Here is a 19224-nt window from a genome sequence, read left to right as displayed (position 1 = left end):
AGTACAATAAAAATACAAATTCTATTTGTTAAAAAAAGCCATTGATATGGCTACTAAACATCCTCATTATACAAATTCCAAAATACTATAAGACAAACAAAATTCTAAAGACTTTTGCTTATGAAACATATACTACTGTATTTGTTAGTGATTATACATATGTGTGAGTGCGTGTGTGTGTGTATATGTATATGAATGTTGAGCAAAGAATCAGAGAGGAAGACTTACCTAAAGTAGAACATTAAGATCCCAGTTCAGCAAGTTACTTAAGCACATGCCTAACTTCAAGCAAATGAGTAGCCTCCACTGATGCTAATGGGACAATGCTTATACTTAACATGACATATGTGCTTAAGTACTTGGCTGAACTGGGACCTAAGCATATATGCTTAAATGTAATATTGCATAAATGCATTTTTTTTGTGTGTGTAAACCTTACGACAATAAGCTCAAAGGAACGTTTCATGAACCATAATGTACCAAAAAAGTGAGTCTTTCTGAGGGAAAAAAGACCCCAACCAACCCTACTAAAAATCCCCTGAAAGTTCTTTTTCTACTTATGTGTGTTGTTAAAGGGTGGGGTTAATGAGGGTTTTATGGATGGAAGGGAATATCCTTAGCATAAAATTTGGGCATGATTTGTACATACTGAACAAAATCATGGCAAAGTATAAACATTAAGGAACAAATTCGTGGCTGAATGCAAACATTCACAAATCAAATGTTCACTTATTGTTTATGTTAAAGGGTAATGAAAAGTATGCATAGACAAGTCAACAACATACTAACACCTAGCAGCAATATTTTCTGTGTGTGATTATTCATCACAATGCAAGAATCTTACTTTCTTTAAATATTTTTAATATCTAGCTCTTTGTGTGACCTATTTATGGGTATTTAAGGTTTCATTAGTAGCTTGCACTGAGTTGTTGCTGTAAGCTGTAGAGCTGCAGCATGACATTTAACAGTAACACTACACTGTTTCTCAACATATGAAGGCCCCATCCCTGCAAACACGTTGGCATGCGAGTACTTTTACACACGAGTAGCCCCAGTGAATGCAGTGGGGTTACCACATGTTCTTTAGGATGAAGGTGTTAGTTTTCAGAACATTAAATATAGCTGTCATGTAATGAATTCCAAATTACAGACATGATACAATATTTGCAACTAGCTTAGCTGTAAAACATCAAACCAGAAATGCATAGCATTAAGTTTGTCCATTTTACAAAATAACTGTAACATGTATACTAGACCTCCCTAATGCACTTATCAAACATTAGCTAGCATATTGACAATTAATCTGTTATATTTACTTTTTAAAATGTGAATTAAAGGCCTAAAATATTACAGCTGTAATAGACTAACAATAACATTATTCATATAGTATAGTGATTGTGTACAGTTAACTCGAATTAATTACATGGCATCCAGATTTAATTGTTATGTACATACTAATTTTCAGTATGTTTTACTTCCTTAATTGGTATTTAAAATTTTTACTGTACAATACTCATCCTATTGACCTGAAATTAAATAGTGGCTTGAGGTGATTAGTTTTAAAATGTCACCAGGCAAATATTATGCAAAAATTATATTGTCTTCTAACAGAAAGGTATCTATGAGTTCATTAAAGGACTTTCCCAGCTTAAAGTGAATACTCATTAGGTATTGCAAATGTCTGTCCAAGTATGAGAGCGAGAAATACAACAATGTAATTTAATTCATATTTCATATACAAGTGTGATTTTTTACATTTGTACAGGGAAATATTGAACCTAATTTGGAGTTTTACAGAAGCAAACTTCACAAGAGTTAACATGTTTAAAAATATAATTTTTGGCACATGAATAACGTCTATAATACTTGTTCTGAATTAAAAATAAAGGATCATATAAGAATTTCCAACTTCTGGTCTTGGCATCAGCACCTGCTGTCTAGCGGGTCCAGACAAAATACTGTGCCTTCAAGAGTTAGTCCCATTTTGAACCCCTCCTGTAAAAAAAAATCAGATATAGTTAATACAAAGATAGTCTTTTTCCATATATATAAACCCCAATCCTGCAAACTCCTGAATGCACGCTTATCTGTAGGCATATAAGTAGTCCTCATAGGCTCCAGTGGCACCATTCATGTGAGTCAAGTTAAGCAATTTTGCAGGAACAGGTCCCAAGGATGCAAGATTTCAGTGCCAGAAAGTCAGAATCTTTTGGCTTTGTGCAAAAATGCAAATTGAATTTAAAAAGAACATCACATAGTGAATCATGCACGTTTTTAAAAAATGGTCATATTTCAAGGCTGAGTTTTAATAAGTTCCTTTTAATCAGGGTAGGTGCAGAAGAAAAAAATGTAGCACAAATACATAAATGTCTGAAAATACTACATGAAACAGAGTGCAAATACACAATATGCACCTAAAACACAAAATGAATAATATCAAGTGGTAAAAGAATGAAAGAATGGTTTGTAGCTATACTAATGTGAAAAACTTCTGAAGATTTAATGGCATATAATGGCATTTTTGGTATTTTACATGTGTTTACTAAACTGATACAATTTTTCAAAAAATTCACCATGTGAATCCTTACTAATACTGCTATATTTCTCCAGGGATGGTAAATCCCACAATATATTAAACTCCTTATTACAATTTTAATAGGGATATTGGTGGGAGATTATCACTTTCAGTTACTGCAACTTCCAGGAGTGCGTAGCTAGGTTAGCTGCCTCATCCCCTGAATTGGATCTAAGAAATGTTGACCTCCTGGTTGAAAAACAAAACAAAACTACCCTGAATGCTTCAGGACACTGGTGAAGCAATAGAAAACATTCTGTTTCAACAAACTTACTCGGGGAACTACCTATCTCCACATGGTTCACCAACACTACAGGCTGGAGATGTATGGGGAGGTGGAGACCTCCCCAACTCAAAAGAAATAGGGATATAACAGCCCCTTTTCTCCATTTAACAGAGAGGCTGCAAAACATCCTAGATCCCATATGGATCACACAACAGTAAAGAACGCTTCTTATGCCACCTCCTTCGCTCTTCACACATAAAATCCAGGCACAATTCTTATATGACATAGCTTATACAGAGGAGACCTCAACGTATAAAAAGTCTAAGTTAATATATACTGGACTGTTATAACAATTAAAACAGTGTCAGTGTACGAGAACGAATAAAATATTCAAAGATGTTACAACACCTGTGTATCTAAATTTGTAGCAACAACTATACCGTTATCATATTGTTTTTGAGAAACAGCATATGATCATACCACTAGGTTGTGGCAAAATCCATACACACAAGCAGTCAGCATTAAAGTTACATAAGCAACCTTAACTTTATTGTTTCCTCACTTCTCAGTGTGGAACCATGGAACTCTAACATTCTCTTTCACCTGGGTCTGTTACCTTTAACAAACACTGTGCAGCTAAATCAACCGTGCAAGTGCTGCACAACCTAACTTCACTCAAAGCGCATTGCTAAAAAGTGAAAAAAATCATACCGGATTCAATGTGCATGTTCAAGGAATACATTTTAAAGGCACATAATTTGGTCAAATCAAAACTGATTGCTATTAGAAAATTCAAAGATGGTTCTCAAGACTATTCTTTATTTTCATGTCAAATTTCAGCTTTCTCCTTCTGTGTTCATGGTAGAAGTGTTTAAAAACAAATTAAAGGCCAGATTCTGCCACCCTTTCATTGAGAAGTACTTTACACCATCAGTAATCCCATTTACTCTAGCAGGACTACTTGTGAAGTAAGATACTACTCAATGTAAGTAAGGGCAGGAATCTGACCCAAAGCATTTTGTTTTTATGATGGAGAAAGTGTTTTTGTTGTCTTTCCCCACTCTCCTCATCTTAAAAAATGCTGAACTACTTTGGCTTGAACTTTAAAAGAAACATCACTTTTGAGCAGAGACGAAGCCTGGAAAATTTCATTCTGATAAGTGAAAATATTGCATTTACGAGCAATTGGAAGAAAAGTAGGGGGCTGAATGGAAAGGCCAAGATAATTTTAACCACAGTAGCTCCTGCTGTAATGCTCATTTCAGGTTTTTCCTGATAGTAGGATGTACTTGGGAAATGTTGCTGATGCGGTATGAAGTAAACAGTATGTGTCTTTATAAAGCATCTAAGACAAAATAATCATTTTGAAGTCACCCTTACTGTGGTTAGATATAAACTCAAACTCTGAAGATATAGTCTCCTATTTATGTACACTTGTAACTCTCATTAGGTTGTCATGAATAAATAGCATGCATGTGTTGTACATCAAAAAGATACCTTTTAAAGATAAAAGGAAAATCACAGATTCAGCTAGCCTCAACTCATGAAAAAATTCAAGTCACATGCTAGAATTTAAAATGTCAAAATATTTAATAATCCCACTTGGGATTATTAATGGCTGGAAAATAATATTAAGAGAAATAAAATAAAGCTCAAGGGGTTTAATTATAATGTGGTCTGAGATTTTCCAAGCAAAAGATTTTTCTAACAGCAATTTCTACCAAGATCAGGCCAGAATCACTATTATGGCTCAGCAAGACTAAGCAGTTGTAGACCTGGTTGAACCAGCCTGGGTACGTGACTGTGTTGCATTGCCTGGTTAGCATAAAGTAGCCAGAGCATGTTGGTGAATTTGCCCCATTTTTTTATGGATTTCACAAGAGCTGGCAATGCAGAATGAAAGCACAAAAGCCTGAAACACAGAAGAATTGTTCTAAGCAAACACAATAATCCAGTTAGAGGCTGTGATGTTATATGATTAAAATATGACCATGTAGATCATTGTTGTTACCACTGTTATATAATTGCATCAACTCTTGTACAAAATGTGACATGTAAGGTGTCTATGAAAAAGTTATGGTTTACTGAATATTATTATCTTATTTGTACAGATGTATCATGTTTGTATCTGAAGTTATGAATATTAACTATGTACCTGTATTTCAAGTGTTTGCTTCTGTGGTAACATCCACAAGGTATTTAGTCAGCACATTGTGAAGGGACTATTCAAGTTGAATGACCCATCAAAGAACACTTAACTCACAATGGACCATGGAAGACGCCTATCCTCAATGAGGGTTCATGTAAACCTTCTAAGGATAGTGTAGATAATGGCCTCTGCTATGACTAAGCAAAGCATGCATGGACATGTGACTTGCCCATGTGACTCCAAACTGCATCTTGTTACCCGTGATTTTCCAGACTAGAACAATGGGTTTCCATCCACATAAAAGGCCCTGAAAACATTCCCAGTTGGACTCTTTCCTGCTCAAACGTCTGAACGATGAACTTATACTAACGGGAGCATTCTAACCAAGGGGCTGAGGACCTTGCAATGATTTGGGAGCAACCAGAGACTTAACTAGTTAACAGTTTATTCCATCACTGCTACAAGCCTGATCCAAGAACCTTGCAATTATTGTATATATTTGATTCTTTTAACCACTTTTAACTCTCAACTTTCTTTCTTCCTTTTTATAAACAAACCTTTAGATATTAAGGAGTACTTGTGGCACCTTAGAGACTAACCAATTTATTTAAGCACAAGCTTTCGTGAGCTACAGCTCACTTCATCGGATGCATACTGTGGAAAGTACAGAAGATCTTTTTATACACACAAACCATGAAAAAATGGGTGTTTACCACTACAAAAGGTTTTCTCTCCCCCCACCCCACTTTCCTGCTGGTAATAGCTTATCTAAAGTGATCACTCTCCTTACAATGTGTTTGTAGTGGTAAACACCCATTTTTTCATGGTTTGTGTATATAAAAAGATCTTCTGTACTTTTCACAGTATGCATCTGATGAAGTGAGCTGTAGCTCATGAAAGCTTATGCTCAAATAAATTGGTTAGTCTCTAAGGTGCCACAAGTACTCCTTTTCTTTTTGCGAATACAGACTAACATGGCTGTTACTCTGAAACCTGTCTTTAAATATTAGATACTAAAGGATTGGCAGCAGCATGATTTTTGAGTAAAATCTGAGTTATATATTGGCCTGGGTATGTGGCTGGTTGTTTGGGATCAGAAGAACCCTTTGGTTGATGAAACTGGTTTTAAATAACCGCTCATCATTAAGTCTAGTGTTGGAATCCCTAAGGAGACTGTTTTTGTGACTTCTTGTTAGCCAGTGTGGTGAAACAGAAGTTTATTTTGTTGCTGGTCTGGTGGGAGAATAACCAGCAGTTTTGAGGTGTGTCTGCCCTATTTCTCAGCAGTTTGTCCTGAATTTGTTATTCTCAGTTGTGACCCACAGAGGCATGGTGACAGAGGCCAAACACAAACCTGGTGTAAGCGGGCACGTCTCAGTTAAATGCAATGAATGGAATTGTGCCCACTTACACAAAGGCTAATGCCCTGACCTTGCACACATTATTACCAGTGTTGGTACAACACATACTCTTCATGACTTCAAGGGGAGCACTCTGATGAGTAAGGACTACTTACAAAAGTAAAGCTTACAGAATTAAGACCTAAATTTGCTCTGCTAACATTTAAAACCCTCAGTTAAATATGTATGAAAACTTTCCTGAGCTCTTAAACATACAAAGAACTGACTCATTCCTGATGTTGCAGAGGGGAAAATCTGCATGCTCTCCAGTGCTCATTGGTGCAGGTACACCAGCAGAGACACTTTTTAGTCCAAACTGATGTTTCGTTACTTATCACCTGTTGTGTGCAGCATGTTTTGCCTTTTACATATTTTCTAGCCTATTTCTTGCCTGACAAATCTATTTTGTTTTTGTTTCCAACCGTCTCCTTTGTCTGTCCCTCTGTGACCTGGCTCTACCCTTTCCATCACAAAGTTTAGTGGCCTCCAGTCCTTTCTAAACTTTCTCCAATATTCTAAATTTACAAAGCAAACAAAGAATAACTCAATGTTCATTATGTCTATAATATGAATGGCAAAGAGAATGGGATAAATTACACAGTCAAAGTTTGATCCATTCAAAGAATTCATGTACCATATTGTATCAGAGTTTTATTAATATGTCTTTTGTCCTTTATGATTGTAATTAGCAAACCTTTCAGGACTAAAGGAAAGTGCTGGTTTATCTGCCAGATACTTAACTAATACCATACATAAAAACCAGCTTTCTTGAATAATAAGGATTTCCAAAAAAGGCAAGATAAATATTATTATAATGCCAGGAACTACAGTGTTAACATGAATAGACTTAAAAATCATCGGACTCAATAGATTATCATAGTGGCCCCTTTCTGGCCTTGAATCTATGACAAACACAGGAAGTAACTGTCCTGCTCGCATTCAGCATTGGGGAGGCCTCAGAGTACTGTGTCCAATTCTGGTCACCACACTTCAGGAAAGATCTGGACAAATTGGAAAGAGTCCAGAGGAGAGCAGCAAAAAATGTAACAGGATTAGAAAATATGACCTATAAGCAAAGGGTAAAAAGACTGGGCATGTTTAGTCTTGAAAAAAGAAAACTGAGGGGGCATCTGATAACAGTCTTCAAATATGTTAAGGGCTGTTATAAAGAAGATGGTGATCAATTGGTCTCCATGTCCACTGAAGATAGGATAAGAAATAATGGGTTTAATCTCAGCAAGGGAGATTTAGTTTATATATTTGGAAAATCTTTCTAATTACAAGTGTCAGTTAAACTCTGAAATAGGCTTCCGAAGGAGGTTGTTGAATCTCCACCAGTGGAAGTTTTTAAGAACAAGTTGAACCAACACTTGTCAGGGATGGTAAGGTTTACTTGGTCCTGACTCTGCCCAGGGGCTGAACTAAATGACCTCTCAAGATCCCTTCTAGCCCTACATTTCTATGATTCTTAAATAGGTTTCTGTAAACAGTTGTCCTTATCAAGAATGCACCATTTGGAAGATATGTTTAGATAGGACTGTTACCCTTATCAAAAGCATTCTATCAACACCAACGTCAAATCCTGCTCTCCTTACTTACCAAATTCCCATTGAAAGCATGGAGTAAAACTCAGTAAGGACATCAGGACTTGGCCTAAAATCTGGCTGACAATGGCACAAATAAAAGTAGTAGAATGGCATAAAACTTCAATCCACTTAGTTCCTGACTTAAATGAACTACAGTTTGGAATGATGATTATATTTCACAAATTATTACCTTTTTCAGATTGTTCATTTTTATACATTTTGGCAAAAATATGAATCAGTATTTTCCTAAAAGTAACAAGATGTTGATACCAATGAAAAAAGGAAAATTTCACATTTTTTCTCTTTATTTAAAATGCAAAAACTATTATTTGCATTAACTAAAAAGGTGCTTATGTCTTTCTAGTTTAAAGCATCTTCCCCACACAAATATTGATGATTAGCTTTACGTATTATTCACATATTTTTATATTTTACATTTTTTAAAAATTTACAGCAGATTTGTAAAGAAAGTACATTCCTTCCTCCTTAAATCACATCCTGTCTGCCTTATTCACATAAGTAATTCCACTGGCGTCAATTAAACTAATTGATTAACGTGACGAGTGTCACATAAATGTCAAACAGCCCATGGATTGCTTGAAATCTCTCCCATTTTACTTTTGAAGAAGAGGAGCCCTCAGAAGTGTATAAAAATATAGACTGACATTTTTCAGCTTCTTTCAAGAGTTCTCTTCTCTCAAAAGTGGGCTGAATTTAATCTGACAACTCTTTGTTTGGTGTTTAAACATATTTTTTGGTTTTTTTTGGTTTTTTTTTTTTGTAATCTGCAGATCCAATCTGTCAAGCACAGCACTAGCCTTTAGAAGTTTCCATGGGCATATCATGCTCTTGAATGTGATCTTAGATTCATAAATTTGTTTTTCTTTTTTAAACCTGCTTATAAGTTTGGCCAGCAGCTTTTTAAGGTTCTATAGTTCACACCAGCTTGGCTATGATATTTCTTCTGTCTAAGCTTCATGGGGGAAGAGGGGAAAACAATAGGTACCCCCCTCGCTTGCTGACTTCCGTTATCCTCTGTAGAGTCTAGGTAACAGGAGAAGGGGTGTTAACTGTGCTGTGAAGTCAGATGAACTCCCTTTTGCAAGGAAAGGGGATGATCTGGGTGATGAAAGTGCCCTTTGTGTGCATCTATGGAGGTGAGATGATTTATAAAGCCATGGGCTACTTTTACTTTAATAATTTCTCTTATCTGTAGCTCTCACAGTTAACTCAGAACAATCAAAGCTTTGTGCAGGCTTTCAGGCACACAATTCATATTCACAGGTTTTAAGAAATTATACGGGTAAGGTGCTGTATATTTATTATGAAACCCAGATTGCAGTGTGTATATCTCCCTTCACCTTTCACTCCCAAAGACCAACACTTTCAGCTGTAATAATAATGATGTCAGTTGAAATGCCAGGGCTGGAGAAAAATGGATGAGCATTTATGCTTTGTTTCATTATTTTTGAAAAGCAGCATTATTTTAGAAGTCAGAATATTCTTTTTAAAATAATGATATTAAATATGTTATGGGCAGTCAATAATATATTTTTCAAAATATTTGTTGTACATAAAATAGTATTTGATATCTGTAATACACAACATTTTTTCATTGAAAGGGAATCACGTACAAGCACAACACATTGAAATATATTATTTGTATCATTATATATATGTACTTTAGCTTCTGCAAACAGGCAGGATTTTTTTTTACTGAAGACGCTGCTGTCCCAATAAAACAGCATGTTCACCATGACTTTGTAATTTCTTCCTGAATTTTTAAAGTGCAAGCAGTAATTGTGTCAATAACCCTGGAAATCACTCCCCATTGGGTCTGAAATAGCTCAAATCTGTTGATCTCAAGGGCACACAAACATGCCCATCTCCAGTTTTTGGGGAAGGATGGGTACATTGAAGGCTGTGATCTGTGGCTGGGATCATGCTAAGAAACTCCCCTTATTAAGCAAACTGCATATTCTGCACTACCTTCGATTTCCAAGTTGAGTTAATGAGAGCCCCAAATTCAGCATATTTTAGTGGCGTAATTTGAAGTGATGAAAGCATGAATGACAATAGCAATGTCCGAATTCAAACATATGGTTTCAATTTCTAGGAGACATAGAGTAGAAAAAGGACTGTCCTGGCCAGGGTGGCCACATGACTGTTTAACAGCAGAAGAGGATCAAACTGGACCACCAGCTTGTGAACTTTAGTACCAAATGGTGGATAAACACACTCAGTTAAAGGACAGCATATTTTTCAGTCACTTCCTTCAACCAACCACTGTCATTTCAATCTTGTCCAGACTCAATTTCAGTCAGCTAACCATCATCCATTCCCCAATAGCTAGTACACGTTGGGTAAGTCATTCAGGAGCCCTGCCACAGTCAGATGAAACAGAAACAGAGATGAGAGCAAAAGGCGTAATGGAAACACTGTAGCTCATGGCCTCTTGATTATGCCTCTTAAGGGCCAATTATACATACAAAAGGCAGGGAGAGAGGGAGAACTCCATGTGATAGATCCTTGATGCAGAAAAGCAATGGCCCCAAACTATCTTCTGGGATGTCTCTAAGAGGTAAAAACCCAGGGCTGGTCTACACTAGAAAGTTAGATCCATTGTTGCTCAAGGATATGAAAAATTGACACCCCTGAGTGATGCAGTAAATGCCAAAGAAGCGAACGCTAGATTGATGGAAGAATTCTCTCAGGAGGTAGATTTACTACAATGATGGGAGGGGTTCTCCTGTCGCTGTAATAAGTGTCTACGCTGAAATGCTACGATCGTGCAGCTACAGAGCAGCAGCTGTGCTCCTGTAGCGTTTTCAGTGTAGACGTAGCTCAAAGCCACTGAAAGGCCGCCCCCTTTCAGAGCAGATCAGCATCGTCTCATGATAACTGGTATTGCACACAGTGGCCAGATTTACCGATATGAGTACAGACACCTGATCTACAACGTTGAGAGCAGAGGATAGGTTACTAAACCAACTAGGGCAGTCTTGGGGAAATACTCAGGCCTGTATCCACTTTGGAAACCTGAGGAATCTAGATGCTTGACCAGCTCTAGCAAGGACACACACTAGTGATTCCAATCGTTCTTCAGTCATTCAATGGCCAGCACTGCAGAGATGCAGCACAGTCCTGAGCTCAGGTAAATGGTAGAACTTTCTGTTTTTTAATCTAGTTGACTTGTTTTTCATTGTCAGTCTGACTGCACCCACTGGGCTTAAAGCAGCACAGACCCAATGATCCAATGGCAAATTTACATGTATTTGAGCAGATAATGATCTCTATCTAACTGTGATTGATTTCAGAAAAAATAAAGTCAAGCCTCTTATTGCATTAGGAAGAGAAAGAAGTATGGCCACAGCTTCTGAAAGCTGTATAAGATCAACTGAAGTGAGACTTTAGAATATATAACAGCTGCTGCTGCTATAATTTGTGAAATGGGAAAGTTTCCATCCATCCTTTAAGTTAACATCCTTTAAGAAACTTCAAATTCAGGAGCTTAGAGAATATGGAAAGACTAATTTGATTTATGTGTGAAGTATGGTAAAAACACAGAGGGATGAAAATGTTTCAGCAAAACAGAGGGAATGTGTGTCATTCTGTACCTTGGGGGAGTGTCCTGAAAACCCCATATTCCTCATTTTCATATAATCATGATCTTACATATAAAAGCATTCCTTGTAAGGTATCAGGGGAAAGGTTATGATCTGCTGAAAGTCATTTCTCTATCCATATATGTGTATCATTAATGCATATGAAGTTATGAGAATTGTGTTGTATGGTGGTCACTAAAACATGCTGTAAATTGGGGAATCAGCCAAATATTAGCTCCCCAGAGGCAACAGCAAGGAAGGTAACCAACACCAGATCGGGGTATCAATCAACCCATCAACAACCATTGTCCAGCAAGGGAGCTGCAATGCAATGACTCACCTGCATGAGGCCACACCAAGGGAATTTCTCAACTTTGCCTGGAGACTCAGCAATGCACCCAGACATGCCTGGACTTGTGTTTTCCAGCACATGGACTGAGGGTATAAAACAGAGAGAGTGGCCATGTGCTGGGCCCTTCTCCTGCCCTCACCTATGCTGCAAGCACCTAAGACACTGAGAAGAAGACAAGACTCCAACAGAAGAGATTGGCCAAGGTTTAAGGAACAAACCTGTATATTAAGGACTGCAATATCCAGTGGGGTGAGAAAAACTGCTTAATCTAGCTGCTGCCCCGTCTGATAGGATTGAGAGTTTAGACTGCATGCTTATATTTTATTTCTTTTGGTAACTAACTCTGACTTTTTGCCTATCACTTAATATCACTTAAAATCTATCTTTTATAGTCAATAAATTTGTTTAACTGTTTATCTTTACCAGTGAGTTTGTCTGAAGTGTGTGGTAAATCTGCTCAGGTTTGACAAAGGCTGGTTTTATAACCACTTTCCATTGTTGAAGTAGTGAACCAATTAATAAATCTTCACTGCCCATCTTGAGCCGTGCAAGATGGTATATTCCTCTGGTATGGTGCTGGGAGCTGGGGGGATTTGGCTCTGGTGCCTTTCTCTGGGTGATTCATGAGTGGATCTGGAAGCACTCATGTAATCTAGCTGGGTATCAGGCTCCACATGCTGTTGTGCTGAGTGATCACAGTGCCAGGGGGGTTTGCTGTTGGTCCCACAGTCCCAGGCTATACCCCCAGAGGATCCTGTCACAGAATGTTTACCAGAGATGTGTCTGAGCACATGTCTGGATTTTGACCATTCCTAAAAGGTCGGGTTCACGGTGACAGTGGAAAGATCATAATTGTGAAATATGAACCAAAATTAAAGTTGGATTTGGAAAGATACCCAAAAGTGCAGAGAATTTAATTTGAGCCCATCTTTTTTTGGCACTGCTGACAGTAATAACAAGCAGCAGCTACTTAGTGCTTTTTTATCACCTGTGTTTTACTGATGTTCTTGTTATGCCTTCACTCTTTGTCTGTCTCAAACAGTACCTGCTATAAAGATATACTAACTCTGTTTACTGGAAATTACTTAGAAATTCCCCACTTATATCAGTAGGTTTATGTTCTCTTGAATGATCAGCTGTTCTAAGTTGTCATCTTGCCTTCACTGCTGAATTCTATGTAAATTGTCTCCCTGGACAGACAACCAATAAATAACAGTATTATGTATTATTAGATCAAATACACACTTATTGAAACTCAGAAAATCTATATTTTTACAAAGTGAATGAGTACAAACATGCTGGCTCTACATACATGTCTACTATAGAGAATAAATGAGGCCTTCAGTTTTGTCTCATATTCCCCATTACTGCCATATTCCTCAGAACATGTGGTATTTGGCCTCACTAGGTTTCTTGGAACTGGAACTGCTTATGTTTTTCTTCTTCCTAATTCTTTTCACATCTTCACTGACTCCTTAGATAGGCTTGTGGGCCCAAGAAACCACCCATGACTTCTCTAAGATGCCAAACTTGCCTATCATGCACTGTTTCATATTTCTTTCCATTTAAAAATAGGCGAGCAACTGACTGATCTTAATCAAGAACTAATTTATTATATAGATCTTAGAATACAAAAGCTTAATGTCAACAATTTTGCCTCCGAAGTTCAAGTGTGAAATGGAAGCAAAAAAATTCCACAGGTTTTTCAACAGCCCTATATTTTCATATGCCAGCATGGAAGATGCCTCATATTGTGTCAAAAGATCATGCAAGAGAAATTAACACGAACAGCCAAGACAGAAACATCCTCCCCCTCCAGATACATTTGGGTAGAATAGATTGATAAATAATATTTGCCTGAAGAGACACTTTCACTAGCATTGGTCTGATGATGAAAATGTGAAAGTGAACTTATACAATACCAGTGTAAGTCCGTAAGGAAAAAGCAACCATATTTAAATAAGGAAATGAACAATTGGGAGAAAAGTCTATAAATTATGACTTGAAAGACAACTTCCCTGCCCCAAACCACCAACCAACCAATCCCCTCTTAAAAATAACAAAGCCCCCCAAAAACATTTGCATAAAAATGGTCCTGAATTACAGACATAAAATATAAAAGATGTCAATTATACAGCATGCCCATTCTTTAGGATTTTAATTATAACAAGTTGATTTAATATTAATATTAAAATACGATATACCAACCATCGCTGACGCTAAACACCCAGGAAAGCACAAGAAGATAAAAGAGATATTAGAAATAGTATAAAGAAATATAAACATTTTTAGGAGTCTTTTTTGGCCTAAACCATTGATTTATGCTAGCATTCTTTATAGGACGATATCACATGTATTATGCAATCAAATTCAACCCCCTTTGTTGGAGAAATTATTTAAACAATGCTGTGGAAATTCCACAGTAGAACTGTTCTAGCTAGGTTTTCCTGATGCCGAACCTCTGAGTGATATTTCTCATGTCTTATTAACTTTAGCTTTGACCTTATTCTATGCAAATATTAGTACTAGTGCTAGTCAGAAACTTGAATTCCCAGTCCGCAATAAATTTCAAAATGAAATAGTTGTTACAAAACGGAATGATAAATGAAATTTCAACATTTCCCATCAAGGGGAATTCCAAAGTTTCGCTGTAACCTTTTCTAAACATTTCCAAGTCTCCCCGAGCTGCCCATTACTTGGGAGCCTCCAGCTGCCGATGAACCTGGGCTGCCAAGGAGCCAGGCAGGTAAGCTGGCAGAAAACTAGGCAGGCTTCTACTGGAAACTTGCCAGTTTCGCTTAGAATTTTGTCAAAATCAGGATGGTCTTGCAGAACATTTTTATTTCAACTAAACATCATTTTCTGACAGAAAATATCAAATGATGTCAGAAAATTTTCAGCCAGCAATAATTAGTACACTTAAGTGCCAAATGCATTCCTTCTAAAGACACTGAGAACATTCAAGATTGCCTCAGGGAGTCAAATGTTCAACTCTGATTGAAGGTCAGTGGGATCCCTCCACAAAGATCAAAGTTCATTCTTCTTTGTATAGTAAAGAACAAATCCTTAACAGGCTATATAACAGAAAGACAGCTGTATGATGTATACTTTACCCTTATTAGGTAAGTGTTCATATGCTAATGGAAACCATTTATTGAAATGATAAATAAGTAATTACCTGCATCTCATCTAGTTTGGACTGAATGTCTGGAGGGAAATCTCCTGCTCCACAGCTAAAAGGGTCAAATGGTTCTGCTCCAAAAAGGTCTCTCTCTAGAATGAAAAAAAAACATTAAGTCAAGAGCTAGTGACATAAGGAAGGAGTAGCATGGTGCATGGTAAACATGTCTCCCTACAAAATATCCTGTACAACATTTCCAGGCATCCATTTTGTGAACAGCAATGTTTAAATATAAACTTGGAAGCTAGTCTGATTTAGCTTATTTTCCTCCCTTTCTAAGAATGCTACCAAGCTGATGTTTTTACTTCTTCACTTGTTCTCAGTTATCTCTCTTGCATTTTTTTAGGAATGTTCAGTAATTATCATATCATAGCCTCGGTGAAGGAAGTTCAGGCCTTACCTCTGGTCTCTGTGAGGTAAATTCTAATGGCATAGTCCTGCAATTATTGTGTGTGGGAGTTTCACAAATGAAAAAAGGTGCAGAAATGGTCACCAAGCATTCATCTTTTTTTATTTATTTAATATATGGCAGAAATAGACTCTTGAAAACTATCCAGGTCACCTGTTTGTTGCTTCTTGAAATCAGGTCAGAGGGTTTGGATAAAGACAAATGGCCCTCTCTGTACACACCAGGTAAGGCCTTGACTTGTGACACAGTTCTTTTAGACACAGCTGGTATTAATGGAAACAACTATTAGCCCACAGGCATTTTAGTTTACTCTTACATAAGATTAACATCAAAAAACAAAAAGTAGTGGACCATGAAAGATCAGTTATCATAGATGTCCAAAGAACCTGGATCTGAAATGGAGCAATACATCTGTACACCTCTTTCTGTCAGTGCCTTACAGCAACTTCTCACTATTCATTTTTTCTTCCTAACTAGTCTTTGTTTTTCTTAATTGTGTCACTGTCTATTTTTAAGGTCCAGTCAAGATCCAATATCATCAGTATCACTCTACTGTATTAGTTCAGTATTCTATTAATCTTATTTCATCCGATTTGCAGCCCAGTTCATTTATTTTTTCTCTCCCGTCAGGTACGGATGTTTTTTTCTCCATAAAACGAGTGCCATGTAAATATGCTATTCTTATCCAGACTGGAAGCCAGCTAAACTGGTTCTGATAACCATTTTGCTAACACAGTTTAAACATATTGGTTGCATCACTTGCAAAATTAGGTAACTACATCTGCATGGCTGCCAAAAGGAAAGTTCAAACTATATTTTATCTTTTATTCACCAAATCTGCTAACCATGCTATCCAATTATAAAGTGTATTAATTTATGAGTAAAGAGGGCTATTGATACCTGTGATACTATTAGCCCAAAATATGACCTGCAACATTAGAGTCAAGAGGTTGGAGTCAGCAGTCAATTACGTTACACTGAAAAACAAACTACAAAGTATTTTCTAAATCAAGAAACTGCATGTTACAGTATTACTGTTCATGCAATCAATGTTGAAAGAAATTGCACAGGATAGATACAGAATATAGAATATTAATATATTAATTCTGAAATCTGTTTATAGAACAGTATGTCTAGAGAGCCGTGACTCCATGGCAATTCTGTGTTTGTGTGTGCATGTGTGTATGATTCACAGAAAATCACGGGTTGAAGTCTTGGCCCCACTTAAGTCAATGGCAAAACTCTCTTGACTTCAGGATTTCACCAACAGGCTTGCCAGCCCACTACTGAACAAGACTGTTCCTTGAAGTTTTATCCTATATGTCCATTGCAATGGAGCATGGGTTTTAAACTAACAATTTAGTATTATTAGTTGGTTTTAAGATATTCTGATTTTAAAATAAAGGATATTAGAGTTCTCATAATTACATAATTACAAACAACTTAAATTATCATGTGCCACAACATATTTAACTAAAATGACTACTTTTGCATTTTTTCCATGACAGGGCTATGACTTTTTCTTTTTTTTTTTTGCCATGATTAACAACTAACATTAAGTATGTCAATATTTGTTGTTTCAAATGGATTTTAAGAAGCTATTTTAATGTTTCTGTCATACTTAACATTAAAGTACTGAAGCAAACTGGAATTTGATTGGTTAAGCAGAACCTCACAAACTGTGGTTACATTATAGTCCATTTGGTTATATGATGTGACCTCGAACCTTAGGACCATATCCTGGCCCATGGTGCAGCTCCTTTATGCCACCAGAAAGCTGTCCATTGTACGCAGATACAGACAACCATGGTATAGCAGAATCCTTGGCTAGCATAGAGCTGATGTAACTGGCCTCTGCACCTCTGGCTTTCTGTACAACAAAGAGGATTTATTTGGGGTGCACTGAAGAGATATGGCTGGAGTACTCTTCAGTTCTGACGATCCCCAGCTGGTAGCCAGCATACGTTGAGCAGCTGAGGGATGCTCTAACTGATAATGAGCGCAGAACCATCATTCTTCTGTAATGTTCAGGAGATTATGTATATTCATTACTATAGATATGAGTTATTCTCATTTTTATTTATTACTTCCATTTCATAATACCAAGAAGATGATACTTTTCAGTGCGACTATTACCCTTCGCAGATAGCTGAAGGCAGTCAGTTTTTGATACCATGCCTTACCAAACACCTAAGGCATACATCAGTGAAATAAAAAAAAAACATGGCTTTTGCATTTCTTAGGGCTGAAATATAACTTCACATTATTATTAAAAGGAAGTTTCTGAACATTTGACTGATATGGAATATTTTCAGTTATTCTGGAATATTTCTCATTTGGGCCCAAACCTGCAAGAAGCAGTTCTGCTCAAGTTAATGGAACTACTCACATGAGTAAGGGTTGCAGGTTACAGGGTTTGATCAGTAATTTCTCCTTTCAGGTGAGGAAATGGTTTGTTTCTACTGTTATTGATTTTATGTAACTTTATCCTTCAAAACTAAGCATAGAAAAACTTATTCTAGATGAGGTAAACCATGCCATACATCAGTTTAATTCATGTTCAAAATTAATTTTATAGATACATATCCAGTGTCATATCGAGTAAACTTTCCAATGCAAATTATGTCTGAACACATTCAGTTTCTAAATACCTGTTTTAGGGTTGGGTTTGATCACATACTATTCTTTGGAGAGGGCTGAAAATTGCTCTTGTACTTTCACAATCTCTTTGCTGTACTTAAAAATAACATTTATTTTTCATGACATGTTTGTGAGTGGATGTAATACTCCGAGTTATGAGAGAAACAGACAACGCTGCCTAGAGCTAACACAGTGTCAGGCAGGTGTTTTGCAAGCTTCCCCACAAATTTTTCTTCATACAGCCTTGTCCTGAGCAGCCACATTATTGTCGCTGTTCTCCTGAACAGAGGCTGACAGCTGTGTGGTAACTTTGGGCTAGGTAACAACATTTAGGCACAGCTGCACCCTCACTAGGGGATCACCGCAGGCTTGTCTCTCAGAGTTCTTCACCCTGCATAAGGAGTGAACCACTACACCCCTTTAAGGGATGCAGCTTCCCTGTGTGACCATCCCACTCTGTGAGAAGCCCCTCTGGTCTAAAGAAGTGGAAGACAACATTTCAGTTTGAATGTGCGGCACTTGCCCTGTATGAAATGCAGCCTAACAGCAGGTTAAAAATCAGCAAATACTTAACAAGGAAACTAGTTTTTTGTTACAAAAACAACTATATTACACATATGCATTATACTTAGAGAGAGAAAAGTATAAAAGCAATTTTCAAAACAGGATTTAGAAATACTGCACCTGTCAGTTGTGTTTATCTCCATGACTGAGAACAGTCCCTCAATGAGAATTACCATTGTAATAATACAGTATTTCCCATCCTGATTATGCAGATTAGGATAGAGGTAACACAGATCCTTTTTGACTATCTATGACATAACAAAGCAGGTGATATTCAAATTTGTTGTAAGATAACTTAAAACATGAGAATTTCTCACCTGGAAATTCCTTTTTGCCACTATATAAATCCATTATACACCTACACCTTGAATACTGTGTGCAGTTCTGGTCACCCCATGTCTAATGGATACATTAGAATTGGAAAAAAAGTATAGAGAAGAGGAACAAAAATGATTAGGGGTATAGAACAGCTTCCATATGAGGAGAGAATTAAAAAGACTGGGACTGCTCAGCCTGGAGAAGAGACAACTGAGTGTA

The 19224-nt window shown here is 37.0% G+C and overlaps 1 protein-coding gene across 1 annotated transcript in view; it reads right to left on the bottom strand.

Moving 5' to 3' along the window:
- Positions 1–1923: 1923 nt before the first annotated feature.
- Positions 1924–19224, bottom strand: part of GULP1 (GULP PTB domain containing engulfment adaptor 1) — a 111949-nt gene continuing 94648 nt past the window's right edge. Inside the window, exons 10-11 of the mRNA XM_077830399.1 lie at positions 15072–15166; positions 1924–1995 (exon numbers count right to left, since the gene is read on the bottom strand). Coding sequence (XP_077686525.1) covers positions 1924–1995; positions 15072–15166 — 167 coding nt within the window. The remainder of the gene's footprint in view (positions 1996–15071; positions 15167–19224) is intronic.

The sequence above is a fragment of the Eretmochelys imbricata genome, chromosome 11 (assembly GCF_965152235.1).
Source record: "Eretmochelys imbricata isolate rEreImb1 chromosome 11, rEreImb1.hap1, whole genome shotgun sequence".
Taxonomy (NCBI): Eukaryota; Metazoa; Chordata; order Testudines; family Cheloniidae; genus Eretmochelys; species Eretmochelys imbricata.
Note: the sequence above shows the minus strand (reverse complement) of the source record. Positions and strands in the feature narration are given on the sequence as shown.